This window comes from Pelobates fuscus, chromosome 13 (genome assembly GCF_036172605.1).
Source record: "Pelobates fuscus isolate aPelFus1 chromosome 13, aPelFus1.pri, whole genome shotgun sequence".
Classification (NCBI taxonomy): Eukaryota; Metazoa; Chordata; class Amphibia; order Anura; family Pelobatidae; genus Pelobates; species Pelobates fuscus.
The window spans coordinates 111,458,007-111,480,402 of NC_086329.1; the positions used below are offsets into that span (position 1 = coordinate 111,458,007).

At 44.0% G+C, this 22,396-nt stretch overlaps 1 protein-coding gene across 1 annotated transcript in view; it reads right to left on the reverse strand.

Moving 5' to 3' along the window:
• Positions 1-9,774: 9,774 nt before the first annotated feature.
• LOC134582716 (vomeronasal type-2 receptor 26-like) overlaps positions 9,775-22,396 on the reverse strand; it is a 94,778-nt gene continuing 82,156 nt past the window's right edge. The window contains exons 6-7 of the mRNA XM_063439359.1: positions 13,697-13,820; positions 9,775-10,670 (exon numbers count right to left, since the gene is read on the reverse strand). Of these exons, the coding sequence (XP_063295429.1) occupies positions 9,775-10,670; positions 13,697-13,820 (1,020 nt within the window). The remainder of the gene's footprint in view (positions 10,671-13,696; positions 13,821-22,396) is intronic.

Sequence of the window (22,396 nt, forward strand, 5' to 3'; positions counted from 1 at the left end):
ACGTCTTACCGGGCCTTAGAAGGGCCGGACTCGACGTGGACAGGAAAAGAGTCAAGAACGAGCCGAGGTCAAGGGAACAGAGAGACAACGTAAACAAGAACTAGCCAAGGACTGGTACACAAGTGTCAGGAAACCGGTGAACAAGACAAATCAGGGATAAAGAGAAAAACTGAGTCAGGTACAAAGCCAAGGTCAAGCACGAAAAAACCACAACTACACAAAGCAAGCACTAAAGGGAACTGAATCAGAAACCACAATAGGGCAGGGAGCTAAGGGAAAGGTGAGTATAAATACCTAATAGTTTAATTTGATTGGCCCTTGTTATATCCACGCCCCCAAAATGTGAGTGTATGGGGAATGTGGAATGACATGGGCCAATGGGAGACCTTTTTTATTTTTGGCTCCCACTGTCCCATTAACCCCTTAAGGACCAAACTTCTGGAAGAAAAGGGAATCATGACATGTCACACATGTCATGTGTCCTTAAGGGGTTAAAAGCGCGCCCGCTATGCTCGGCGCGCCCCCAGTGCCAGGCGAGTCATGTGGCCGCTTCTCGCGGTCAGTGCACGCCTTCCTGTCGGAAAAGCCGCGCGTGGCTCGTGCAGTTGCAGGACCGTGCGAGGCGGGGAAAGAGGACTTCGCCCGGGCCCCTGGAGATGGTAAGTACCGCTACAGTTACAATGTAAATGTTAATTTTGAAAAAAAAAATGGTTTGGAAAAAGCAAAGTGCTACTTATAGCCCTATAACTTTAAAAAAAAAGCTAAGAACATGTTAACATTGGGCATTTCTAAACTCAGGACAAAATCTAGAAACTATTTAGCATGGGTGTTTTTTGGCGGTTGTAGATGCGCAACAGATTTTGGAGGTCAAAGTTAGAAAAAGTTTGTTTTTTTACATTATTTCATCATATTTTATATTAAATTATATGATATGATGAAAATAATGTTATCTTTAGAAAGACCATTTCGTGGCCAGAAAAACTGAATTTAATATGTGTGGGTACAGTAAATGAGTAAGAGGAAAATTACAGCTAAACACAAACACCGCAGAAATGTAAAAAGAGCCCTGGTCCTAAACGGTAAGAAAATTGAAAAACGGTCTGGTCACTAAGGGGTTAAAGCCACTAGCCAGGTAGTATGTCTTAATCCATTTGATCAAGTCTGTTTAGATGAAACACGTTATGGATATTTATTTCTGTGTATTTTAAAGCTAAATAAAGTTTTTTCTGGTTACTTATTTGTGCCAATAATCTTTTTTAAATACACTTTTTGCTATTTTACCTTCTCCTGGCTTTCTACTAACTAGTAATCCAACATATCCTAGGTGGGGATCATACCACTACCGCTGACTTCAGAGAGCAGTTAGCCTGCTCTACACTTGTGAGTATTATTTTATTCATTTATTTTTGATATTTTATACAGTGAGCACTATCAGTTGTCTCTTTTTACCCCTCTCCTGAGTGTTGGACATACCCCTGACGGAAGGCATCTACTATATATCCCATAAGCGGGGATTATACCGCTGTACGCCCTCCACGTTAGAGCTAGTTATAAGCTCCTACAAATGAGAGTTTACTACCATCTTTTTCCGTATAGCGAATATATTGGATTGTACATATTGCACTATTGGTCCCCTCTACTTTCTGTCTTTCATATAAGTGGATATACCTGGATAAAGATACTGAGGATACTATTCACGATCAAGCACACTACCCACCATTTGATCTGAGTGTGATTCTTCCATTTGGATTTGTTCATGATTATTTATTGTTTATTTGGACTTTTTCATCTGGGACTTCTGTTATATATTGTTTTTATCTCCCAATATTAGATTTGGCTCAGCCCTTATTTATTTTTCTATCATTTCTCTCTGTATCTGAAAGGGTCTGAGGGATCTCCTCTTTTAGGGTTGCTGCCTTACTGTTAATTAGTGCTTACTCTTCTTCTGTTGTAGACCTGGAACCAGGTGACCATCGATATACAAGCCATGAGTTCCTGATGGCTAAGATGAGGGGAGGAGGTCTCCAGCGAAAATAAGTTTGCTGCAGCCTTCGGCAGAGGTTGTGCAACTGATCTGGCAAGATGTGCCCACAGATTTAATTGACTTTACAACAGAGGATGTTAACCTCCCTCCCAGTAGCAGATGGGAACCCAGCGTGCGGAGGTACAAGCAGCCAGCCTCTCTACCTAGTGGCAGATCTCAACCAAGGAAGTGGAGGTAGTTTTAGTTGGCCTCACTCCCGAACGGCAGATTGCAATACAGTGAGAGGAGGTAAAGGTAGCCAGCCTACTTTCCCAGCAACTGAGTGCAACCTCAGCAGAAGAGTGTTGCTAAACTCTGTCTACAATAGTTGGTGGTGCAGGACTCTCGAGTATCAGCTGGCATCGGGACTGAGTGCCACTGTCCTCTGCCCCCAACTTGCTGTTTCTGCAGGTGTGAGAGTGCAGGAGGGCTCTACATTGGTGGATGAGCCCCAGGAGCTAACTGCACCTCCAGCTGAAGCGCTGGCATCGGGACAGAGTGCAGCTGGCCTCTGTCCGCAACTACTAAAAGAGGATATTTGTCCTGTATTGGTGGAGTGGACTACAAAATCCACCAGTGTAATCCTTGGATGCTGAGCAGCCACTTGGACATGTATCCAGCAGCAGTTGGTCCTTAAGGGAGAAGAGAGTAACATTCCCCCCTCCCCATCAGCAGCTCAAGTTACCGGGAGCAGAGACAATCGGTCTTCCTCCCCAGCGTCAGCCAAAGTAAATGGGAGCTAAGACATCTGGCCCATCTCCCCAGCGGCAGAAAGAGCTCCATGGAGAGGAGCTGAGTGGGCTCTCTCCTCAGCGGTAGAATGAGGAGCTCACCATAACCCTTGCTGAAGCGCTGGAATCAGGACAAAGGGTCATTGTCCTCTGCCCCCAACTTGCTGTTGCTCCTGCATGTGTGAGAGTAGAGAGGCTCCTAGAGCTGTTGCTCCTGCATGTGTGAGAGAAGAGAGGCACCTATAGCTCACCATACCACCAGCTGAAGTGCTGGCATCAGGGCAGAGTGCAGCTGGCATCTGTTCTCAACTAAAAAAGGAGAAGGCTTTTTGTCCCACATTGATGGAGGGGACTACAGTCTCTACTACTGTAATCCTAGAATGTGGTGCAGTTGTTCTAAATCCCCAACTTATTGATTTAGAGACACTGGCCACTCTGAATTCTCTCCAGTGCTGATAGGATTTAAGGGAGACGGTGTAGTTGACAACTCTCTTCAGCAGCAGCTACACACTATGGGAGATCACGAGATTGCATGGGTAAGTGACTCTTTTAAAACTGTATTCTCTCCTGAACATTGCTTTGGCCTTGGAATCAACAAAATGACCTAACTTGGGAGCAAACCCGTCCAGAGTCTACTCCCAGGTTAGTCTCCATCGGTAGGGGGAGATATGTGATGGTAGTCACCATCACCAAGAGCTTAAAATGGACAATTCAATTAGGTATCTGAATGACTCCCATGTTTAAGTCACCCTGTGTCCATTATGGGTGCACTGTGTGTGTGTAATGCGGTTGTTTGGGGTTAAATGTTAGTTTGCTCTCCTGTCTTGCTAATGCTTGCAATTAACTGGGTGGATTTGGCTGTCGAGCCTGTACAGCGCCACCTGTTGTTTGCAAGGATCTAGCAACAGCGATATGCACTACCCAAATAGTAAGACTTGCTAATTTGCATATTCAGGTAGATTTGCATATTGCTAATTCTGCAGGCAGGAGAGATATTTTCTGGTTATTATTGTCTTCCCTGTCCCTTTATAAATAAGCTATTGTGTTATAACAAGTTGCTGTATGTTGTCTGCTATGATTTGACTGTTTGTCAATTTGTAAAGTTGTCACAGCAATCTAAGTGTGATGAACATATGGGCTAGTCCCGAGTTAAAATAAAGTTTTGTATGTTAGTTCCTATAGGAACTTGTCTCCTGTATGGTTTGGTAGGGTTCCCAGTGACAGAATCCTCTGACCTGTTTGCTTGTTGCAGGATCCCTCTTGCCCTGGGATAAAGCAAGAGAGTTAGGCCAGAAAGCCACAATAACTATAATCAATGCAAATAAAGCTGCAGAGGTATAGACAGGGGGGGGTGATACCTGCCTGGAAGAAAGGCTGCAGTGTAAAAGGCAGATGGGGAAGATACCTGCTTGGAAGGAGAGCTTTGGTCATTGGAAGCTGGACCCTGGTGGGAGCAATGGTGAGACCCTGGCAAAGCATCAGTGGCTAGGGGCTGAAGTGCTGATGGTGTCCTGGCGATAGCTAGTAAGCGTGTTTGGCGGACGTACCCAGTCAGGGTAACAGGTGGTCTTCCACAGCAACCTTAAAAGTATAAACACAAAGAATATATCATAGTATAAAACTGTAAAATACGCAAAAAAATATGTACATAAGATTATTCCCATTATTCCCATAAGATAGGCCTGAAGTTTTTACATATGGTGGGGGGTTTGCCAGGTTTGGGGAGAGTGGGAATGTGGGATAGCAGTGTTTCATCTGTTAGTGCACCTTTGGTAGTGCAGTGGTTCATAAAGTTTAGTAGGTGTGGTGAAAGGATGGTGGAGAATTGTTGGTAGTAGGCATTCATGAAACCATCAGGGCCTGGGGATTTGTGTGCTGGAAGTTGAGAGATAACTTCCGTGAGCTCGCTAGGGGAGAAGGGTCTTTGTAGCAAGTCCCAGTCTCCGTTTTGTAGTTTCGGTAGGTCGAGGCCTGTCAGGAATTTGTCAATGTCTTCGTTTGATGGTATGAACATGTTGGGGTCATTTTTTAAATTATATAATTCACTGTAGTATTGTGCGAACAGGTCTACAACATCTTGTGGATTCAAAACCTTCCTTCCTTTATTATTGATTAGGAAGTAAATCCTGGAGGCGACTTTTTTCTCCTTTAATTGAGAGGCCAGTTTGGCACCTGCCCTATTCCCATTGGCAAAGAAGTTGTGATTAGCTTTGCGCAAGAGATAATTTGTCTTATTTAGTTCTATATTTCTTAATTGGTTTTGGAGAGCCAGTAGGGTTTTTTGGGTGTTCTTGCATGGGTCTCGTTTGTTAGAGTGTGTCAGTGTGGCAATCTGCAAAACCAGTGCGTTGTATTCTGCTAGTCTTAACTTTTTGGCTCTACTGGCGTGTTTTATGAAACTGCCTCGGATGACTGCTTTGTGTGCTACCCAAAGCTGTTCTACAGAGGTGTCGTGTGTCATGTTTTCCGCAAAGTAATGCTGGAGGTCTGTGGTGATTTGTGTAACTATGGAGGGGTCTGCCAGAAGTGTCTCATTTAGTCTCCACGAGCCTCTCCCTTTATTAGGGAATGTTTCATTGATGCTAAGGGTGATAGGCGCGTGATCGGACCATGACATCGTACCGATAGAAGCCTCTACCACTTTCGGCATTAATGTGGCAGGAATGAGAAAGCGGTCGATGCGTGAGTAGCTGTTGTGCACTGTAGAATGACATGTATAATCCACTTCTGTGGGGTGGAGGATACGCCAAGGGTCCACTAAGTGGTGGGAGGTTGGCGTAGTGCATGCCTTAGTTGCTAGGGCCGTTCTTTGTCGCATAGTACCTCGTGAGAGACCTATGGCAGTGGATGAGTCAGACTTGGCATCCAATAAGAATTTAGTGTCGCCTCCAATGATTACCTCCCCATATCTATACATATCAATTACTGCCAGGGTTGAAGTTAGAAAATCATGTTGATTATCATTTGGGCCGTAGATATTAACTAGAGTGTACGGTGTATTATTAAGTAGGCATTGTAGTATTAAGTATCGCCCTTTCTTATCCGTGATCTTGCGGACCAAGGAGAAGATCGCTTCTTTACTTATTAAAATGGAGACACCCCTCTTTTTGGCTGTGTAACATGTATGGAAATCGTGGGGGAACCATCTGGATGTGAATTTGGGTCTATCTTTCCACCTGAAGTGTGTCTCCTGGAAGAATGCTACTAGCGCACCACATTTCTTCGCTTCTTGTATGGCCAGTCTACGTTTGTTTGGGGAATTAAGCCCTTTTGCGTTTAAAGACATAATCTTAATCACCATATTGTATTTGTAGGATGCGCTGTCCCCTTAGACAGCAGGGTCCCAGGGGGCTCGATGTAGGGTGGGTGTTTTGGGTGTACTCACAAGGGAAGGGGGAGGGGTAACGGGGAGAAACTATGTACAATACTCCGTGTGTCACCTCTCGGTGACGAGGGATGCTCTAGGCAACGGAGAAATATGGCTACTGGAGCCTTGGGGGTATACCTCTCGGGGTCAGAGTATCGAGATCCTGATGGGGATGGGATATACGATAGTCTGAGTCCGAGCACGGAGCGACCGGGTGTGATCCACCCTCCGCGGCATACGTTTTCAACCTTCTAGTAACATTGCAATATATATAAAGTCAAACATTAGTTGTGCATTAAATTGAAACGCAAAATAAGTATAAACCTGTATGGTAAGTCCACTTGGTTTTGGTGGTGTGGAAACAGTCTATGAACTTTTCAAGTCGGTGAAGACTCCACTTCTGCCGGTATGTGAGCGGATCTGGGCACTCGGGACCATTCTCTGGTAGGTAACTTTGAAGCTTGGGCCTTCAGTTGTGTTTTCTGCGGGCTTTTGGATGGGATCGGTACTCCCCACTCTTGGAACAGTCTTTTGCCTTCCTCGGGATGTGTGATGACTTGGATGGTGCCATTCTTCTTGACCAGCAGCTTTGCGGGAAAGCCCCACTTGTAGGGGATGTTCGCGCTTCGTAGCGCCTCTGTCACAGGCGCAAAGGTACAGCGTTTGGTCATGGTAGCCGAGGAGAGGTCTGTGAAGAGCTTGATGTTAGTGTATGGTTCTGGCCATGGGTTGGTGGTTCTGTCTTTTTGCATAATTCTGTCTTTGACCGTAAAGTGGTGAACCCTGGTTATGGTGTCTCTGGCGGTGTCAGGGGGAAGGTGTTTGGGCTTGGGGAGCCGGTGTGTCCTGTCCAGGATGAGGTCAAACTCCGACAGGGAGGGGATTAAGGCCTTGAATAGGTCTTTGACATACCTGGGAAGATCTGGTAGTGTGATATTTTCGGGTATGCCCCATGCTCCTGTCTTCTTGGTCTGCCACTTTTTCTTCTAGTTCTCTGACTCTATTTTTCAGGGAGGAGTATGCATCTGCCATTGAGTTGTGCGCCTCCACTAGTTCTTCTGTTCTATCCTCCAGGCGGGTAGTGCGTTCCCCTATGCTATGTATATCTGCTTTGATATCAGCAGTCATCTGCAGGAGGTCTGCTTTGAAGGAGGTTTGTAGTTATTTCATAATATGCCTGATAGAGGCGTCTGTAGCAGGGTTGCCAAGTGCTTGCTGGCTGTCTCCTGTGTCTGGGCTTGGGCCTGGGCCTGGTGATTGCTGCCCGTCGGCGCCATTTTGTTTTTGCGGCTCCGAGGTTTGCGGCCTCTCTAGGAGGGAATTGAGTTTAGTTTTTTGTTAGCCATGAGGTGCTGGGGTATTTGCCCTGCAGGTTGTGGCGTTTTAGGGGGTGTTCGGAAGGTTTACACGCTGTTTGAAGCCGTTTTCGTGCCGCGGTCCGGGAGAGCTCCGGTAAGCACGTCCGATCACATGCGCGGCTAGGACACGCCCCCTGTGTTTATACTTTTAAGGAATCTTATATCAAGGTTAAGGTTTCAAAAGAGAAAAAAAGATTTTTCAGGTATATTCAGCGATTTCCAGTATTTTCTCTATTTCTTACATTATATCCAAATATAGCGCTTCACCATCACCCTATATTTCATTCCTTTGTTTTAAGATAAGATTTTGGTGTTTTAGCAGCTAAAATTGTATTAGATTGTAACCAATTGGTATATAGTTATTTTTGGCTTTTCACATTAGCACTGGTACACCCACCCGTTTCGATATTCCACAGCAACCTATTCATTAGTTCTCCCTTTGTGTCACTAAACCCCACTCATTGTAAGCTCATTGAGAAGGGCCCTTAACCCCTCTGTTTCTGTGCATCTATTTGTCTGGTTACAATTACGTTTCTGTTAGTCCACACATTGTACAATGCTACTGAATTTTGCTGGCGCTATATAAATAAAATAATAATAATAATTACAAATACATGCTGTTCGCTGACAACAGACTGACATAGACTGAGGTGTAATTGCTATGCGGGAATATATTGAGCTTCACAGCCATATACACTGCGCCTTTTTGATTGCTTGAGTTGCCATATGTGGGTATCCTCTGGTTCTCCAGTTCCCCGATGGAGAGCAAGTCCAGGGGCAATGCTCAGTTGAAAAAGTCCCTCCCCCAAACTAATCCTCAGATGAAGACAATCTTGGTGCACCTCAGAATCTCGACATGGTGGACGAGTGGCACGTAGATAGATCTGCCTCCGACGAGGAGGACTGGCAAGACCTAACCCATTCCGACTCCAAGTACATGATCGAACCCGTGCTAGTTGATGAGTACCAAGAAAAGGGTACCTGCACGTCTCTGCCCACAACTAATGGAGAAGGGTTTTTTCTGGACGAAATTGGGGTACCCATGTTCGATCCACGGCCTATATGATAGCCCAGGTCGTCTGAATGGACACAGCTGGATCGTCTGGCACAATTCATCCACTATTGACCCCGCAAGCCACCAGACAAGGGAGTGCAGACACCCCTACAAGCGGAATGCCCCCGCCCCTCCTCTCAGACAAGGTGGCTAAAAATCCAGAGTTTGACACCACGGTAGTGGTTTTTTCATGTCCAGGGCTGGCGGGTACCCTAGGAAGGGTATCGAGAAGGGGTTGAAGTCTTTACAAGACAAGGTGTTGGATCTATTAGGCCCATTGAAGAAGATACTATTCTTTGCAGATCTGGCCCTCTCATTGGGCATGCAGTTGTACCCAAAGACCTTAAGAGTGTGGCCTTCTCGTGGGGCATGCAGTTGCACCCAAAGAGTGGGCCCAGTGCTCTATCTGCATGCTGGGCAATGCCAATGCAGCACTCTGTACAGAGAGATGTAAGACAGCACTGTTGATAATGGATTCAAAGCTCTTGGGATTGGGCTCCAAAGAACTCCTTCCCTGCCGGCTGCCAGCACAGCTCCTTCGGACCTGGGAGGTAGATCACTGGTCTGTGAAGGCACATAGCAGGGCCGGTGCTTGGATAGCACTGGCCCTGCAGGGGACTCCTGCAGGACTAATAATGGGAATGGCATTAAATTGGCACTGTCACTTCCCAATCATTTCCTCTTCTCTTCTATTTACTCTTCTATTTCTAAGTAATAACATAAAAAAGAAGGGACTAGGCAGGGTCAGAGTAAAATTTTGGAGTTACAGTTAAGCCCCCCACCATCTCTAAATTTTACCAACAATCACTGAAACACCCCACTCACAACCAGTAAAAACCATCCAGTAATTGACACCACTGACAATGCTATTTTTGCTTTACCCAGTGCCTGTGTGGGCGAGTCTCCATTTATGCACTGTTTAATGTTGATATATAGGGTTGGGTGGATATATTTCATGTTGCTTTTGGTTTTATTTCGCCATCTAGGTCTTCCTTTTAGAGTGTATTTTAACTCTTGTTAACTATGCATCTTATCTGCCTAAACATATCTTGTACAGCGTATTCATAAATATTAGTTTTACAAAATATTTTTAGTCATCTCACTGTTTGTCAGCTTCCCCTACAAGCATAAATCAAATTAATCAGAAAGCAGTATTTTTTTTTTAAATATTAATTTATTAAATATATTCGTAAATTTGAGTTGCTAAATACACACATTTTAAAGAATGCAAATTTCTTCAATTATTGTTTTATCATGAATGCCCTAGTGTTTCTTTCTGGTCTAATAAGTATAACATAACACTTGGGAATAAATATACACCCCAGCAACCCAGTGCTAGATGTCAGGATTGCAAATATCTCCACAGCCACAACGTACTTCCCTTTGGTGCTCAGATAGGCTGGGATAAAGGAGATCCACACACTGAGGAATACTAACATGCTGAATGTGATAAACCTGGCTTCGTTGAACATATCAGGAAGGTTCCGAGCTAAAAAAGCTATAAAGAAACTAACAAAGGCCAGAAATCCCATGTAACCCAGCACACTATAAAATCCAATCTGTGACCCATCATTACATTCAGCTACTATCGTCCCAACTTCAACTTCCATATTTTCATGTGGGAAAGGAGGAGAAATTCCTAACCATGCACAACATATTATTACTTGTATCAAGGAACAACACAGTAAAATGGAATTAGAAGATCTGGATCCAACCCAGTTTTTTAACTTGCTTCCCGGCTTGGTCGCATTAAATGCAATAATAACTGTCACTGTTTTGGCCAAAATGGATGAGACAGAGATGGAGAAAATTATTCCAAACACAGTTTGTCTTAGAATACAAGTTAATTTATGTGGATAACCAATAAATAGCAAAGAACATAAAAAACAAATTTTTAGAGAGACGAGAAGAATGAAGCTTAGATCTCGGTTGTTGGCTTTCACAACTGGGGTATTTCGGTGTTTTATGAGAATAGTTGTAACCAAACAAGTGATAAGAAATAACAACACTGATGCCACAGCCAGAGATTCACCAAGTAGATCTTCATAGGAGAGGTATGTTATGAGTTTAGGGATACATGTGTCTTTCTTCTCATTAGGCCATAGACGGTCTGGACACTTTGTACATGTTTCCATATCTATAAACAGAACATAATATATTTAAAAAGATAATGTTAAAATATTTTCATTGAGGAGTTCTGTGCAAAATGTTATATATTAAAGGGACACTATAGTCACCAGAACAACTACAGCTTATTGTATTTGTTCTGGTGAGTAGAATTATCCCCTTTAGGCAGTGTTCACATTACAGCCTAGGGATAACTCCACTGGCCACTTCTCAGATGGCTGCTAGAGGTGCTTCCTGGGGCAGTACTGCACAGTGTCAGTGCAAGGACTTTTGGGTACACAGTCAAAGATGATTTTGGTGCCCTCCACCTCCCCCCCCATCCCCCACCCTAAAGCATTGTCACCTGTGTGCCTCTTAACCCACCTCTTTCTTCTTACCACCTTTTTTTAAAATGTCTTCCCCCCTTTAGTGTATCTTTTCCCCTATTTTTCGCCATTGTGTGTCTTACACCTCCCTTGTATCTTTCACAACCCCCTTTGTGTGTATTACTCCCCCCAGCCCATTTGTGTGTCTCCTTCTCTCCCAGCCCGTTTGTGTTTTTTACTCTTACCAGCTCATTTGTGTGTTTCTCTTCCACTACCAGCCTGTCTATCTCCTCCCAGCCACTCTGTGTCTCTTTTTAATCCAGTCCCTATGTGTCTTTTTCACGCCAGCCCCTTTGTATTTCCACCCCCAGGCCCTTCTGTGTGTCACTTTCATCCCCAGCCAATCTGTGAACTTTCTCACCCCCAGGCCCATCGGTGTGTCATTCACCCCCCTCATGTCCCTCTTTGTCTCTTTCTCCCTACTCAGGCACCCCAGTGTGCAACTCTCCCCTCCATGTCCCTTAGTGTTCCTCTCTCCTACCCTCTATGTCTATTAGTGTTCTTTACCCCCCTTACCTTTCTCTTAGTGCCCCCTCATTTCCTTTAATGTTCCTCTCCCTTCTCTTTTAGGGGACCCTCTACCCCAGTGTTCCTTTTCCCTTCCCTCCCTTGAACCTTAGTGCCCCCCTTTAATGTTCCTCTCTCTCCACCCTATTGTTCCTCTCCTCTCCATCTTTTTTAGTGTTCTCCACCCCCTTCCCCATAGTGTTCTTCCCCCAGTCCCATAGTGTTTATCCCCCTCCACATAGTTTTCTTCCCCCCTCCCTCATAGTGTTTCCCCCCTCCCCTCCCCCATAGTGTTCTTCCCCTCCCTCCCCCATTGTGTTCTTCCCCCCTACCCTGTCCCATTGTGTTCTTCCCCCTCCCCTGTCCTATTGTGTTCTTCCCCCCTCCCATGTCCCATAGTGTTTTCCCACCTCCCCTGTCCCATAGTGTTATGTCCCCCCTCCCATGTCCCATAGTGTTTTCCCCCCTCCTCTGTCCCATAGTGTTCTTTCCCCCACTCCCCTGTCCCATAGTGTTCTTCCCCCCTCCCTTGTGTCATAGTGTTCTTTCCCCCCTCCTTTGTCCCATAGTGTTCTTTCCTCCCCCTTCCCTGTCCCATAGTGTTCTTTTCCCCCAACCTCCCACTGTCCCATAGTGTTCCTTACCACCCCCATAGTGTTCCTTACCACCCGCCCATGTCCCATAGTGTTCCTTACAACCCCCCGCCCCATAGTGTTCTTTATCCCCCCTCCCCTATCCTATAGTGCTCTTCCACCCCCCATCCAGTTTCCTTTACTCGGCCGGACTGACAGGAAGTGTTCTCTCAGTAAGCACTTCCTTTCAGTCCGACCTGGTTAAGGAAACAGATGTTCTTGTACCGCGGTGCGCATTACTCTGCTGGCCATGCTACACAGAGTGACTGGCAGGAGGGAGCGCTGTGTGCCACTCCAATATAGCGCTCTCCGGGCAAGTGGCCGCTTGTTCCGCCTTATGGATGCGCCGGCCCTGGTCTAAGATTGCAGAATTGTATCTGGGAAGATTCAAAAACAGCAGAATAGGCCTACAAAGCTAGGTTTTGAGGTTGCCACATTTAAGACTATACTGGGAAGCTAGTTCACTAATGCATGTAAGTAGGATGCAAAGTATGTACTTAAAGGATCTTGATTGGTGGGAGATTGAGAACTCGATGTACGGTTGATGTTCGGTCTACCCAATTTGGTCAACTGGTATGTGCTGTTTCATACAAACCAAATTGTCAGGTTCACCCCAAATTAAGGGAGGAGTATGAAGCCAATCCAACTTAATTAAGGCAGGATAAGTGTCCTTTGAGTCAGTCAATTCTAAATCTATCAGGTAGGGGTTTATGCCGTCTGTCTTGCCAGTCTGTTGTTTGTTGCAATTAAGTGGCATAAGGATATAACTTAAAGGATTTAACCCTCAAATCTCGACTTTACCATCTCTAGCTTCATATTACATAACACAAAATCCTTTTTTTTTACTCTAATATCCCTAAATAATGAGTGCTGGAAATGCAGATCTCTATATTATCATATTACATTGTTGGTGCAAAACATAAAAGTACCTAGAGCCTTAAAGGATCACTATAGGGTCAGGAACACAAACATGTATTATGTAAAACCACAATCTAGCCCCCCTGGGCCCCTAATGCCTCCATAAATATAGTAAAAATCTTGCTGTATTCAAGCCTGAAGCTGCTGGCTCTGCCCTGTCTGCCTCAGAAAAACAAGCAGTCTGCTGACATCATCAGAAGTGGTAGCCTGATCCAATCACAATGCTTCCCCATAGGATTGGCTGAGACTGACAAGGAGGCAGATCAGGGGCAGAGCCAGCATTATTCAAACACAGCCCCGACCAATCAGCATTTCCAGATGAATTCAATCAATGAATCTCTATGAGGAAGGTTCAGTGTCTGCATGCAGAGGGAGTAGATACTGAATGTTTAGATGCATTTTAGGCAGCCATGACCCCGGAAGGATCTCTAACAGCCATCTGAGGAGTGGCCAGCGAAGTTATCACTAGGCTGTAATGTAAACAGAAGCTAGAAGGTAATAATTCTACTCACCAGAACAACTTATATAAGCTGTAGTTGTTCTGGTGACTATAGTGTCCCTTTAATGAGTTGAACAGGATATTATATTTGAATGATTCCAAGACATTCACTTACCTGTGTCATTGGTTATTTCACCTTGAGGACAATGGACACAATCGTAGCAACAGGAGAATCGGGATTGTTTGTAGGATTTTCTGTACCCAGGGATACAGCTTTCACTGCACACTGAGTGCTGGGTCTGGAAATAAAACACACAATAGCTTTATCTGTCTGTCCATTTTTATTTTTTTTTCATTGTAATTCATAATGTTTTATCTGAATAAAAACTATATTATAAAAACATTAACACAAAGGTAGGGTAGGGCTGCGCCACAATACAACAATAAAATGTAGGTATATTTTTTTATAGTTCCAAAAGTCTTATATAAGGTACTTGAAACCAATAGGGTCTTAGAGCCAGACGGTGGTGTTCTTTACACTTCACAGATGTCCGTATGTACAGAGAGGGGGGATAAGAAGTGAAGAAGCTAATAGTGCATTACGTCTCACTGGGTATAGATAAGACAGTAAAATAATAGGGTTACTCTCTCATTTGGTACAACTAAAGCCAACTCTGGTGTGTATCCCCACTTAAAGGATATGGTGGGAATGATCTTGATGATTGAAGTGTCTGGAACCCGAAACGACAAAATAAAAGGCAAGGATAGTGCTCTCAATAAAATATAAATACTTGGTAAGATATAATAAAAAATATACTCACAAAGGTAGAGCAGGCTAACTGATCTACGACAACAAGATCGGTAGTATGATCCCCACCCGGGTTTCTTTGGAGTACAACAGGGTAAAAGTTGTAGATGACAGGTTTGTTTGAAGAATAAAACAATAAAAGATAATCGCACAAATACTAAAGTGACGAAAATCTATTTATTAGTTAATAAAGGCAATTAACATATTTCCAAATGCATTTTGGCCTTTTAATGTTTTTCCACACCTAATATGGCTGCCATACCTGTTTAGCATGCCTATTCCATTCATCCTTCCCCCCCATAAGATGGCCGCCGTGAACATCTATTTTTTAAATTTATTCATACATTATTTAACCCATCTATCTCCCACCACTATATGTGGTCATAAACACTCCCCCTCCCTGTCCGGTTTCCAACAAAGAGCCAAGTTTTGTGGCTGGCTCTCATGTCGGCAAATATATTTGCCGACATGTAGTTTATTAACCCAGCACTACAGCCCCCATTGTCAGGGTACCTGTTGTCTCTACCTCAGAGGAGGTGAGACACTTAGAATTCCGCCCTCTCAGAGGGGCTGACTCACTCGTTCCTCGCAGTCCTCTCGGCCGTTTACACGCCGGACGCCTCTGATCCGCCTCCTTTTATGACGCGGCTCTAGTAGCCGACGTCATGACGACTATCCGTTCCGACCTGTCAATCAAGTCCTGAGCACGAATCAGGACTCGTCGGGGGCGTGATCATCTATTTAGAACCAGGGTATAAAATAAGGTTTTGTGTATTGGTTCATTGCCCTGTCGTGGTTCTAGCTAGTCTAGTCACTCAGCGCTCTTATTTCTATTTGTCTCTTTGGTTCTGACCCGGCTCGTATTATTTCTACCCTGCTTACCTCTATTACCTTTTTGACCCGGCTTGTCTCTCGTTTACCTGCTCTCTCGTTCCCTCGACCTCGGCTTGTCTCTAGACCATTCTTTGCTTACTCCTTACGTTAGTCCGGCCATTCTAAGGTCCGGTATACGTAACTTCTCCTGTTTGTACTCTGCGTGTTGGATCCCTGTCCCGATCCTGACATTACGACAGGGCCAATGGATCCTGCAGGTACAAACACTCAGGTCGGTTCTCCTGACTCTAGATTTGAGGCCATGGATCATAGAATGGACCAGATGGCTCTAGCGTTGCAAGCCTTACTATCTCGTTCTAGTAACCAATCAGAAGAGATGCGTACTGCATTCATCTCTCCTGTAAGTTCAGGCCTAGAGGTAGCCACAGTAGGTGCTTCATCCCGTATAACTCCCCCTGTACGTTATGGTGGCTCTCCGGATACGTGTCGAGGTTTTTTAAACCAGATAGGTATTCATTTCGAATTACAACCCCGCTCCTACCCTACAGATAGGGCGAAGGTTGGATTCATAATCACACTACTCATTGATAAAGCTTTGAGATGGGGTAATCCTTTGTGGGAGAATGATAATCCATTAGTCTATAATTATAATGCCTTTGTCACTGCTTTTAGAAGGACTTTTGATCCTCCAGGTAGAAAGGTTAATGCTGCTAGACTACTGTTACGTCTTAGACAACATAACCGAACCCTTATTGATTATGCCTTAGAGTTCAGATCCTTGGCAGCAGAAGTCAAGTGGAATGAACAGGCTTATATGGACGTATTTCTAAACGGACTATCAGACGAAATTCTAGATGAGGTTGCCACAAGAGAGCTTCCTGAAAGTTTGGAGGATTTAATTTATTTTATTTCTCGAATTGATGAACGTTTAAGACAGAGACAGAACACTCGAGATAGAACCCGTAGACCTTCCTTTAGACTAGCTCCCTCATTCCAAAGTCCTGAATCTACAACTTTAGCGCTTCCAGAATAGGCAATACTCATCTCTCAGAAGAGGAGAGACAGTACAGGAGAAGGGAGGGGTTGTGCATGTATTGTGGAGCAAGAGGTCACCTACGCCTAAACTGTCCTAACCTCCTGGGAAACGCTCGCACCTAAGTTCCTCTAGAGGACAGGCCTTGGGTGTTTCTATCTTGTCCTCTATACATGACTATAAAGATCATAGGCTTCTACTACCTGTTTCTTTAGCTTGGGAGAAGGGAGTATTAAATACTATGGCGTTGATAGATTCCGGAGCTGCTGAAAGCTTTATTGACCAAGTCTTCGTCACTAAACACTCTATCCCATCCCAGCTAAGGGATAGACCCTTGGCCGTTGAGGCCATAGATGGTAGACCATTATCTGAACCTGTTATTTTTCATGAGACCATACCTGTTAACTTAACTGTTGGTATCTTACACGAGGAAGGTATATCTTTTATGCTTATTTCATCTCCTTCTGTTCCAATAGTCTTGGGGTATCCTTGGCTTAAGAAACATAACCCCATTATCGATTGGGAATTGGGTGAAATAGTCTCTTGGGGTCAAGGTTGCCAAAGCAGGTGCTTACAGAAGGTCTCACCGGTTTGCGTAGCTGACACACTGGTTAATTCTACCCAATCTACAGACTTACAAATACCACCCCTATACCTGGATTTAAAGGCAGTCTTTGACAAGAAGAATGCTGACACTCTACCTTCACACAGGTCCTTTGACTGCAAGATCAGACTCTTGCCCGGTACCATGCCTCCGAGGGGCACGGTATATCCTTTATCTACTAAGGAGAACCTAGTCTTAGAGGAGTATATTCGTGAGAACCTGGACAAGGGATTCATTAGGAGATCCTCCTCCCCTGCCAGGGCCGGGTTCTTTTTTGTGAATAAGAAAGATGGTACATTAAGGCCTTGTATTGATTATCGGGGATTGAATAAAATAACTATTAGAAATGCCTACCCGATTCCTTTGATTACTGAGCTCTTTGATCGTTTAAAAGGCTCCAAAATTTTCACCAAGTTAGATCTCAGAGGGGCGTATAACTTGGTGAGAATTCAACAGGGAGACGAATGGAAAACAGCTTTCAATACCCGTTACGGGCACTATGAGTACACAGTAATGCCTTTTGGTCTCTGTAATGCACCAGCAGTATTTCAGGACCTGATTAATGAAGTTCTTAGGGAATTTCAACATGATTGCGTTATTGTATATCTGGATGATATCCTTATACACTCTAGTGAGATTGAGACTCATCACAGACAAGTCAGAAGGGTATTGCGCAAACTTCTACAACATGGATTGTACTGCAAATTGGAGAAATGTAGTTTTGACCAGTCTCAGATAAACTTTCTTGGGTACGTTATTTCTGGGGACGGGTTTAAGATGGATCCGGTTAAACTCCAATCTATTTTAGATTGGCCATTGCTCAGGGGACTCAAGGCCATTCAGAGGTTTATTGGATTCTCCAATTATTATAGGCGCTTCATTAAAGGATACTCGTCTATTATTGCGCCTATTACCAATATGACTAGACAGGGGGCTGACACTAAGACTTGGTCTACTGAAGCTCTCGTTGCTTTCAAAACACTCAAGGATCTTTTTGCTTCAGCACCGATTTTAGTTCATCCTGATACGTCTTTGCCTTTTCTACTCGAGGTAGACGCCTCAGAGACAGGTATAGGTGCTATCTTGTCTCAAAGATTAGGTGTGGATAAACCGTTACATCCATGTGTTTTTTTTTCCAAGAAATTGTCTGGGCCTGAAAGCAGATATGACATTGGTGACAGGGAACTATTAGCGGTTATTATGGCTTTAAAGGAGTGGAGACATTTATTGGAAGGGACCTTGCACCCTGTTACTATTTTGACAGATCACAAGAACTTGTCCTATATTGGGGAAGCCAAGCGCTTGTCCGCCAGGCAAGCTCGTTGGTCCTTATTCCTCACTCATTTCAATTATGTGCTCACTTATAGACCTGGTTCTAAGAACTCTAAGGCCGATGCTTTGTCTCGCCAACATGAACCCTCTACTATATCTGATGCGGTTTTGTCCTCTGTAGTTCCCAAGTGCAATATTATCGCCAACACGAATCTCAGGATACACCCCCCGTTGCTTGCCGAGATCATGAGGGTACAGCATCTGGCTCCCAGACAGGCTCCCGGGGCACGGCACTTCGTTCCTCCTGAACTCCAACTGGAACTGTTGCAGTGCTTTCACAACAGCAAGGTGGCTGGGCATCCTGGCATACGCAAGACGTGTTCCTTGATTTCTAAAGATTTCTGGTGGCCTTCATTACGTAAGGATATCAAGGATTTTGTCGGGGCATGTGAGGTCTGTATGAAGACTAAGCAACCTCATACGCTTCCTTGTGGGCTCTTGCACCCCTTGGAAATTCCCGAGAGACCTTGGTCCTGTTTGGCTATGGATTTCATTGTCGATTTGCCTATTTCTAAAAGACAGACTGTTATTCTCACGGTGGTTGACAGGTTTACTAAGATGGCTCATTTCGTGCCCTTACCTAAACTTCCGTCTTCTCCCGAATTGGCTGAGATATTCGCGAGAGAGATTTTTCGTTTACATGGTATACCCTCCGAAATTGTCTCTGATAGAGGTCCCCAATTTGTTTCCCGTTTTTGGAAATCCTTTTGTTCTCAATTGGGTATCAAATTGAATTTCTCTTCTGCATATCATCCCCAGTCTAACGGAGCTGCTGAACGCACCAACCAAAAGATTGAACAATATTTGCGTTGTTTTGTTTCCGAACACCAGGACGATTGGGTCGGTCTGATTCCTTGGGCGGAGTTTGCACACAACAATCTCGTTTGCGATTCGACTCGTTCTAGCCCCTTTTTCATGAATTATGGCTTTCATCCACCTATTCTTCCCTCGGTTTCCCCTTCCCAAGGGGTACCGTCGGTTGATGTCCATGTTGCCAATTTGAGGAAGTTGTGGGATCAGACTCGACAAATTCTCCTTCATAATTCCACGTTGTTCAAACAACACGCAGACAAGTGTAGAAGGGCGGCTCCGGTTTTTGTTCCAGGGGATAGGGTATGGTTGAGTACCAGAAACATTCGCTTGAAGGTTCCCTCTATGAAATTTGCGCCTCGTTACATTGGTCCTTACAAGGTTCTGACTCGAATTAATCCTGTTGCGTATCGCCTTGCCCTTCCACCTGGCTTGCGCATTCCTAACTCCTTTCATGTTTCCTTGTTGAAGCCTCTAGTTTGTAACAGGTTTTCCTCCGCTGCACTCTCCCCTCGCTCTGTTCAGGTTGAGGGCCAGGAGGAGTATGAGATCAACTCCATCCTCGATTCTCGAATTTCTCGGGGGAGGTTACAATATCTTGTGGACTGGAAAGGATATGTTCCTGAGGAGAGGTCTTGGGTGGTCCAGGAGGAGGTGCATGCTCCTCGCCTCCGCAGGGCTTTTCATTCCCGGTTTCCGTCTCGTCCCGGTTCCTTCCGCCCGGTGGGCGTTTCTGAGAGGGGGGGTACTGTCAGGGTACCTGTTGTCTCTACCTCAGAGGAGGTGAGACACTTAGAATTCCGCCCTCTCAGAGGGGCTGACTCACTCGTTCCTCGCAGTCCTCTCGGCCGTTTACACGCCGGACGCCTCTGATCCGCCTCCTTTTATGACGCGGCTCTAGTAGCCGACGTCATGACGACTATCCGTTCCGACCTGTCAATCAAGTCCTGAGCACGAATCAGGACTCGTCGGGGGCGTGATCATCTATTTAGAACCAGGGTATAAAATAAGGTTTTGTGTATTGGTTCATTGCCCTGTCGTGGTTCTAGCTAGTCTAGTCACTCAGCGCTCTTATTTCTATTTGTCTCTTTGGTTCTGACCCGGCTCGTATTATTTCTACCCTGCTTACCTCTATTACCTTTTTGACCCGGCTTGTCTCTCGTTTACCTGCTCTCTCGTTCCCTCGACCTCGGCTTGTCTCTAGACCATTCTTTGCTTACTCCTTACGTTAGTCCGGCCATTCTAAGGTCCGGTATACGTAACTTCTCCTGTTTGTACTCTGCGTGTTGGATCCCTGTCCCGATCCTGACACCCATAAGGCATAGCGGGCCTGCTATTATGATGCTCTGACGACGCGCACCACATGTTTCGGCAATCAATACCGAAAATAAACCTAGAAATGCTTGTTTTATGTAATATTATGTACATTTTGATTCCCTAATGTTAGATCTTCAAATATTTAAATGTCTTATGTTGTTATTTATATGCAATCACATTCTGTTCTGCTATTGGACAAAGCAATTTGGCGCCAATTTTAATTTGTTTTATACCTATATAAACCTCAACATGCAACTGGTTGAGTGTTTTTACTCCATTGATAAAACCTTTTATGGTGAAACACGTTTGGATGTATGCTATTAGCAATAATCAGCATGGTTTTATGAAACATGTCAAACTAACCTAATTGCATTCTATGAAGAAGTAAGTAGAAGTATAGATCGGGTTGTTGCCGTGGATATGATTTTCTTGGATTTTGGCAAGGCATTTGATACGGTTCCTCACAAGAGGTTAGTCTTCAAACAAAAAGAAATTGGTCTAGATGAATATTCTTGTACTTGGGTCGAACATTGGCTTAAGGATAAAGTTGTACTTGGGTCGAACATTGGCTTAAGGATGGAGTTGTCATTAATGGTAAATTTTCAGGCTGGACAAAAGTGGTAAGTGGTGCCTCTCAGGGTTCTGTTTTGGGACCGCTTCTATTGAACATATTTATAAATGATCTTGAAATAGGCATTGAAAGCCATGTTTTAGTTTTTGCAGATGACACAAAACTTTGTAAAGTAATAAAATGTGAGCAGGATATTGCCTTGCTGCATAGGGATTTAGATAGATTGGGGGACTGGGCACTAAAATGGCTGAATAAATGTAATGTAGAGAAATGCAAAGTTATGCACTTCGGGGTCAAGAATGCACAAGCAACTTACACCTGAAATGGTAGTGAATTAGGGGTAACAAGACATGAGAAGGAATTGGGAATTGTTATAGACAACAAATTAGGCAGCAATATGCAATGTCAATCAGCAGTTACTAAGGACAGTAAGGTTGTGGCATGCATAAATAGGGGCATAAATTCTCGGGCTGAAAATATAATTTTGCGTCTTTATAAACCGCTGGTAAGACCACACCTTGAATATGCTGTGCAATCTTGGATACCCTTTCTAAAGAAGGACATCATGGCACTCGAAAAAGTGCAAAGACGAGCTACACAATTGATAAAAAGGAATGAAGCATTTTAGTTATGAAGAAAGGTTAAAAAATGTAAATCTCTTTAGTTTGGAAAAACGACGCCTTAAAGGGGATATGATTACATTATACAAATATATTCGGGGCAGTACAAACCATTATCTGGACATCTGTTCATACACAGGGCTATAAATAGGACACGAGGTCACACATTTAGGCTGGAAGAAATGAGATTTAATCTAAGGCAAAGAAAAGGTTTTTTTACAGTAAGAGCAATAAGGATATGGAATTTTCTGCCTGAAGAGGTGGTTTTATCAGAGTCCATACAGACGTTTAAACAGCAATTGGATAAATACTTCCAAAAACATATGATACAGGGATATAATTTCTAATTAGTGGGCTAATAGCTGCTTGATCCAAGTAGATATCTGACTGCCATTTTGGGGTCAAGAAGGAATTTTTTCCTAGTTTGTTGCAAAATTGGAAGTGTTTCAGACTGTTTTTTTTTTCCTTCTTTTGGATTGACAGCAGAGACATAAGTGAGGAAGGCTGAACTTGATGAACGCAAGTCTCTTTTTGGCTATATAACTACGTAACTATATAATTGCCTTTTTACTAATAAATAGATTTTGGTCACTGAAGTACTTGTGCCACTATCTTTTATTATTTTATTATTTTATTCTTCAAACCACCTGGCATATAAAACTTTTACCCTGTTCTACTCCAAAGAATCCCAGGTGGAGATCATACCACCTATGCTGTTGAGTATAATTTTTATTATATCTTACCAAATATTTATATTTTATTGAGAGCACTATCGTTGCCTTTTATTTCGTCGTTTTCAGTTCTAGACACTTCCATCATCAAGAACACTCACGTCATACCTGTTAAGTGGGGATCATACCGTTGTACGCTATACACACCAGAGTTGGCTTAAGCTCTACCAAATGTGAGTGTAACCCTATTATTTTAAGATCTTATCTATACCCAG